This window comes from Pteropus vampyrus, unplaced genomic scaffold (genome assembly GCF_000151845.1).
Source record: "Pteropus vampyrus isolate Shadow unplaced genomic scaffold, Pvam_2.0 Scaffold529, whole genome shotgun sequence".
Lineage (NCBI taxonomy): Eukaryota > Metazoa > Chordata > Mammalia > Chiroptera > Pteropodidae > Pteropus > Pteropus vampyrus.
In genome coordinates this window covers 367,776-375,369 of record NW_011889310.1, presented here as the reverse complement: position 1 = coordinate 375,369, position 7,594 = coordinate 367,776, and the positions used below count along the sequence as shown (strand labels likewise).

Here is a 7,594-nt window from a genome sequence, read left to right as displayed (position 1 = left end):
GGAGGTTCTGTAGAACCGGTTCTGTCCATGGGGTTTCGATTCCCCAGAGAGAGGGTTGACCCAAACTGACCCAGGCTTACAGGTAGGGACAACTGTGGGAATGTCAACCCGCTAATACAGAACTAAGAGAGCCAAAGCCTTAAAAATGTATTATCTACAGGAGAAAATAAATGATAGTTCAAAACCTCGAGACATATAATCCATTAACTTTAGGTTTTAACAGTTTTCAGACAGGACCTTTAATTAGGCTTGTAACAAGTTTCCACTTGTAGAGAATTGTGTGCTTTTAAATAATGAGGTGCAGATGAATGGGGTTTGTTATCCTTGCTCTAACACTTAGTAGTTTTTACTTCTTTTAAAATAATCCATCCTTATATTGCTGTTGGAGAGCTTGTGTTTTAAAGTTCTTGCTTTGTTCTCTTATCTGAATCTTTAAGGGAGAAAGTAAAAATTAAAATATCTGGTATATTCAACTTTTAAAAATTCTGGTACTTTTAGAATGTTTGCTTTGATGAAACCAATTAGTTTATGGACAACTTAATTTTTAAAGAAAAATAAAATATGAACCCTAACAAGTAATGCTTTTTTAAAAATATGTTTTCTTGTGGTTGTAAGTTGCTTCATGTGGGTGGTTAAAAATATCGACTTAAGTACCTGATCTTTCCTACCTGAACTTCCACTTCAATATTACATGTGTTGCTGTGTATTTCATGAGAAGAAATATCTGGCTGTTTGTCGTGTGATTCATAAATTTTCCTGAAATAATTGAAGTCCAAGTTTGGCTCTTAGGATCAAAGGTAGCTTAGGAGCCATTTCCGTCATAGAGTTCTCATAGGCGTTTTTCAGGGGTAAAGGATGCCAAGTCTTTGACTCATCCTATACATCTGGACGTCATTCAGAATGGAAAGTATGATTCCAGAATGATTTCATAAGAAAGGCCACCGATATGTCACTACCATGAGAACATTGTATCATTCTCATATCAATGACAGTTTTAAAAAATATTACTTGTATTCAGAGTTCTCCTAAATCAAACATATTAAACTGGAAATAATTTTGGTTTGGGCTATATAGCTTTCACCTTCTGGTGATAACAGTCTAGTAAACTTATATTACGCTTATCAGTAATTTTAATGTAAGATACAAGAGCATATTTGAAGCAAAAAAGTTGCTTTCTTATTAGTGATGGAGAAATAGTAAGTTATATTGAAAACACTGCTGTCAGCTCAAAGGACACGGATAGCATTAATACACATGATTATTTTTCTGACAAGAGCTTTATCTGGACTTTGAGTTAGCAATTTTATTTTTTGTTTTTAAAAGGCCAGTGTATTCGCTTGAGCTTCATGAGAAAGATGGAAATAACTTAAAACAAACCAAAAACAAAAACCATGTTGAGATCAGGAACTTATTTTAAGAAAGCAGATTCTAAATTTTCTTCTAAAGTGACAGTACAGCCTTATGTCTCAAACCATCTGTCATCTCTGTCAACAGCACAGCATTCAGCAATATTGAGCGTTTACCTGTACCACATACTGACAGGTGTAGTATCTGGTGCTCAGATGTCACCAAGAGAATGCTTAGATGTGTTCTATAGATTCCGTTTATGAATAAAGAAGTTCATACATTTTAGTGCCATTTTCACTAAAAGTCCCTCTGTCTTTGACTTAAACTTTAGTTAACAGAAATCATTTGTTTTCCCCAGTGGTACTGAATAATGAAGTATTGCTGTGGATTCAATATCAGGCTAACAGCTTTAACAAATTGGTTAGCTAGGTCAGTGTCATTACCAACGTGTGATTGGCATGCTGTCTGTCACAGAATACGCAGCATTTAGGCTTACCACTCCCAGAGCTGAGACCTGCTGAGGGTGGCATGTGCTTTGGAAAGAGGACAGGCCACAGAGCGTGTTCTTGATTAGTGTTTACCCTAAACCTCTTGCCCCTTAAAGACAGAAAGCTGTTGCCGCTAAGTAATGCTTTTCCTGAAATGCTCTGTAATGTAGGGGAGGGAACACTGACATTCAGAGTCATAGGCTGATAACAGAGGAAAATGGGTGGGAAGGAAGATGCCTAGAGGAAAAGTGCCCAGACATGGCACCTCCAGAGAAAGCGGTTGTGCAGGGGCTGCGTAAGGCTTCACATTTTCATTCAGTCAACAAATATGTATTCTGCCTACTATGGGCTTGATGCTGTTTTAGTTACTGGGGTTACAGGACGTGAATACAACAAGCGTCTGCGTTCATGGAGCCCATGTTCTAGGGGAGGGGCCGGTGGAGGTTCAGCAATAAATAAAGAAATACGTAGTGTGTCAAATGGTCATAAGCGATAGGGGGAAGTCACATGGGGAGGAAAATAGCAGGTGTGCAGTAGTGGAGGTAGCATGTTGTTTTTCTACACGGTGTCAGAGAAAGTCTCATTGGTTAAGATGACTTTTGAGCAGAGATATGAAAAAAGTAGGGTGGAAGCCATGAGGGAAAAGCATTTCAGACAGCTGGAATAGCGGATGCAAAGGCCTAGAGGTTGATATGTGCTTGGTGGTTTTGGGGAGCAGCCCTGGAGGCCAGCGTGACTTAGAGTGGAGTGAGCAAGGGAGAGAGCAGAGATGTGTCAGGGGCTGTGGCCAGGTGGTGGGCAGCCACATAGGCCATTGAAAGGACTTCCACTTTTACTCCAAGTGGATAGAAAGCCAACTATTACTCTGACTTTGGAGGTAAAGATGAAAGCGGGCAACCGGTTAGGTTATTATAATGATCCAAGTGGACAATGGTGGAAGCTGAAACCGGGGTGGTAGCAATGAGGTGATGAGGCTAATGCCAAGGCTTTTGGCTCAACTAGGATGGGGCTGTCATCTGCTGAAATGGGAAGGCTGTGGGAGGAGCAGGATTCAGTAGAGGCAGTCAAGAGTTTGGCTTTGGATGCCTCTTAGGCAATCTGGGGTTGTGGAGTGGGCACTTGAATAGCTAAGTCTGGGGATCAGTGTGGGGCCTGGAGAGCGATAGATACGTAGGAATCACTGTAGTGTGGATGGTGTTCGAAGCCATGAGACTCATCAGTATGGCCTCCTCGAGGGTGACCATAGATACAAAAGAGATGAGAGGTCAGAATCCTGTCAATTCACAGACATCAGGGCATTGATTCAGAATTCACAGAGAACAGTTAAGAATTTCCCTAATGTCCTGTCTCTTTTTTAATAAACATGTCATTGTTCTGATTTTCGTGGAACATCATTAAAAAAAAAAAAACTAATGAGAAGAGATGTTTGTACCTATTGAAAATTGAGGTCTCAAAAGTAATTAGTGAAGATAGAAGGTGGCATAAGTCTAGTCTGAATTTTTTAGTTATTTCTTTGTTAAAAGTCTCAGATTTGGTCGTGATTTTTCATGGTAGGCAAATCTGGTGAAAAATCAAGGGATGTAATATTAGTAGACTGTTTCCTCACACTGAACTTTAAATTCTTTTTTTTTCCTTTTCTAGCCAATATTTGCATTTTTAAATGAAGAAAAGTTTAACGTGGATGGATGGATGGTTTATAATCCATTTGAAGAATACAGAAGGCAGGTGAGCCAGTAGGTACTGTGGCATGTGGTGAATCTGAAACACGCATGGTGACAGTAAGTCACTGGTCATGCTCTTTGAGATTCAATAACATCTTTGCTAACTATGTTTTTAATGACAGTGATATAATCTAGCTTATTCTGTTATTCCATAGTCATATTCAAGCTGCATTTAAGGCTTCTATTGCCTTTCCCTACACGAAGAATGTCAGTTATCTGTTGTTCATGAAATGAAGGAAAACTTGGAGTCTAGAAAAACCAAATTTCTGTAGCTTCCTATTTAGGAGTCGATGTTGCTATATATTTATATACTTGAGAGCTTAACCGTTACTGACAGTTTTAGATTTCAATTATATGTATTCCGATGTGCAGATTCAAATGAATTAGAGCCATTTTCCTGTACTAATGTCTTTTCCAAGAAAACTTTGATTAATGTGTATTACTGCTGCTCTCTTATGTAAACATCACTTACATACACATTTATTTACTATAATAAAGGTAAGAATCTTGGAATAACGTTGCTGTTCAGGGACAAAGGTCTCTCGTGGCATGTTTGTGAAGGAGATCCTATGCAACAAGAGCCACAATTTGACCTCTGGTATAAGCCACTCTACAGGACAGCTAGAAGTTTTGTGATAGAATTTTTCAGAATTGTCATTCTGCAAAGCTCTTAAAATAATTGGGAAATTTCATCGAATGAGTTTTGAGAATCAAATCAAGCCCAGCTGCGTTATGTGAAAGGCAATAACACTATGGAGAACAGTTTGGAGGTTCTTCACAGAATTAAAAATCGAACTACCTTATGACCCAGCAATTCCACATCTGGGTATTTATTTGAAAAAATCGAAAACACTAATTCGAAAGGATATAGGCTCCCCTAAGTTCACTGCAGTGCTATTTACAGTAGCCAAGATATGGAAGCAACCTAAGTGCCCATCAGTAGGCAGTTGGATAAAGAAGAGGTGGTACATATACACAATGGAATATTACTCAGCCATAAAAGAGAATGAAGTATTAGCACTTGCAACTGCATGGATAGACCTAGAGGGTATTATTTGGCTAAGTGAAATAAGTCAGAGAAAGACAAATACCATGTAATCTCACTTATATATAGAATTTAAAGAACAAATAAACAACAACAACAAAAAAAACAGAAACAGACTCATAGATACAGAGAACAAACTGATGGTTGCCAGACAGGAGTGGGGTTGGGGGACTGGGTGAAAATAGAGAAATTGGGTGGTCCGGGGGCGGGGGCGGCGGGAAAGGCAGTGAATGCAAAATAAAGTAAAATCATGGAACTCTAGACTCAAGAAGAACCTTCTGGTCACCACCTCCACTACTAAGCACCTGGGTTGATTTCTGTTTTTAGTCTTGATCGGTGGTGTGTTCATTCATAAGCAGATTTGATGCTCAGGAATCTGGGCGAGGGAGTTTATCTCTAGAGCACTATGTATAAGGTAGTATGTCCTATTGTTTCTAGAACTCAGCTTTAGACTGCTATTTTCAAAGGCTTTATATATCTGTCATTTTAATGACTTTTGTTTTGGGTCAGTCATCGAGGCAGATGAAGGGCCATTCAAACATATTGCATGTTTTGGAGATCTCTGCAGCATTATGTATTAAAATATTTGTATTTTAGAGTGCTGTTGACAACATTAAGACTTATTTTTAGGTCAAAGCTTCTAGCTTGAAACAAAACAGTTCCTGTTTTTAAGATTGCATGCGTATGTGAACGGTTGAAGGTACTTTGTTCTAGACTGCCATTATATTCCATCTTTTTTTCTTATAACTTTCTGATGGGACTTAAAACTCTCTAATTGGACTCAGCATCAGACTCATCTGTTTGGTCCGTGGTCTATAGGGCCAGAACTAAAGAAAAGGTACAATGTCTGTCCCCAAAGCAAGCACCCACATAGCTCACTTTCGTGTGTGTATTTGTGTATTTGTGAATATGGGGAGAGAATATTCCACCACCTCTGGCTGTTGTCCACACTAGATACAATTTTGGCGGTAGATGATAGGGTGGGAGGTGTCTTCCATGTCTCCCTGTCACATTAGCAGTCTACTTTGACTGCACGTGACTGTATTTCTCACATAACCTATTGCACGGTCATCAGTCCCAAACAATTTGAAAAAACTCTTAGGAGGTGGCGAAATGAGCCTCCCCAGAGGGGTTTTCTTTCACTTCCCCTCTGTGACTTTCTCCATACACTAAGCCTCTTTCTACCTTGGAGCAGACTGAAGCATTCACTCTGGTTTTGAGTAGGGATAGGGAGTTACCTGATCTCTTTTCTACCTTCAGTTAGACACACGTTAAGATCACACGATGTACTTTTCTCTAGGGTGGGCGGGTGCACGGATGGGGGATAAACTTGGGTTTCCCTTTGTTGTACCAGTAGTAAAGAATAGTTTGACATGAAATAAAGGAAGATCTCAAATTCAAGGGCATCTGTATTTACCAGTGTTAGTTTAGAGTTATATGGAAACCACCAGTGTTGTGTCTTGTGTTCTTATGTCGTCTGGATTATTGATTTGACTCCCTCGTTATAAATTGGTAGACCGTCACTGCACTGTGGGCAGAGGGCATGTGCAAATTCTGCTAGAAAGAAGAACGGAGATCCAAGGCCAGATGCACGGATGAGGTCATACAGTACTGACTTGGACTTCCTTTTTCCCCACAGGGCTTGCCCAATCACCACTGGAGAATAACTTTTATTAATAAGTGCTATGAACTGTGTGACACGTACCCTCCTCTCTTGGTGGTTCCATTTCGTGCCACAGATGAAGATCTCAAGAGAGTTGCAACTTTCAGATCCCGAAATCGAATTCCAGTGAGTACTACCATTAATGTTTTATGTTTTTTGTTTTTTGTTTTATTCTCGAAGAGTACCTTTTATTCCATAAGAACGGGAGTCAAGTAGTTTAGAGAAACGCTCTTGGATTTCAATCCAACAAATAATTATCAAGTGCCTTCTGAGCGCAAAGCACCAGGCCAAATGGGAAAGCGAGAAAGACAGCACTTGCCTTCCAAGAGCTCACAATCAAGGATGGAGAATGAACACAAGTCATTCTTATACGAGAGGGTCCATGTAAACCAAGTGCCAGATGGAAGGAAAGGAGGTAGGACAGGGCCTTTGTGGTTTTCGTCTTTGTAGCATGAACGTCAGCTGAGTCATGCTGGACATAATACCGTCTTATGTCATAGACTGTGTAAGTGCAGGCTTTCACATAGACTTACCTTTATTAGGATTAGCTTATCCTCGTCCTATTTGCAAGCTGCCTTAATACCGTTAGCATCCTGGAGTCCAGCACAGATTATTTCAGACAGTATGCTTATGGTATCATTGGACCTACTTCACAAAGTTTTCTTTGTGTCTTAAATATTTATGTACAAGTCATGCCCTCTACTCGGTGTACATAAATTTTATTAACTAAAAGTTTAGAGAACTTTTTTTCCCCTTTGTTAATTTTCAGGGCATGTCATAATAAGTACTTCGTTTTGTTTTGCTTTAAAAACAAGGCATGAAGAAATTAAGATTTAATGTTACCTTGCCTTTAACTTCCAAGTCTAGATATTTCTGTCCTTAAAAGGATATTTGTGTGAAACTTTTGTTATACTGTCGACATAATTGTAACTTAAAATTCACTTCTCTAATTATGAGTGTCTGTTTATATTTTCATGATACATATTGTACTTGAAAGTATGTTCTTTAGTTCATTTTGTTAGAACACAGCGCTAATGAAGCTAGTTACAGATTCACTTCCCTTGTGCTCTACTTGGACATACTTTCCTGTGCCATAGCCTCAGACTCCATTCTGCCCTAGCCAGCTGTCTTGCCAATACGTGCCTTGCCCACAGGAGAACTGAACTAGGGTACCGTGGATCGATTTTGTTCACTCCTTTATTCCATTCATGTTTACTGAACATCTGTGGTGTCAAAGGGATGTGTGTGCGTGTATTTCATGGGATTTGGGCAGGAGAGGAAATGAAACAACTGTGCCCAGTCCACTGTGCTCAGGTTGCCGTTTTGACCC

At 39.5% G+C, this 7,594-nt stretch overlaps 1 protein-coding gene across 4 annotated transcripts in view; it reads left to right on the top strand.

Moving 5' to 3' along the window:
- MTM1 (myotubularin 1) overlaps positions 1-7,594 on the top strand; it is a 99,642-nt gene that overhangs the window by 64,785 nt on the left and 27,263 nt on the right. For all 4 annotated transcript variants that reach the window (XM_011383597.2, XM_011383596.2, XM_023525128.1 and 1 more), the window contains exons 7-8: positions 3,477-3,560; positions 6,241-6,390. In XM_011383597.2, coding sequence (XP_011381899.1) covers positions 3,477-3,560; positions 6,241-6,390 — 234 coding nt within the window. The remainder of the gene's footprint in view (positions 1-3,476; positions 3,561-6,240; positions 6,391-7,594) is intronic.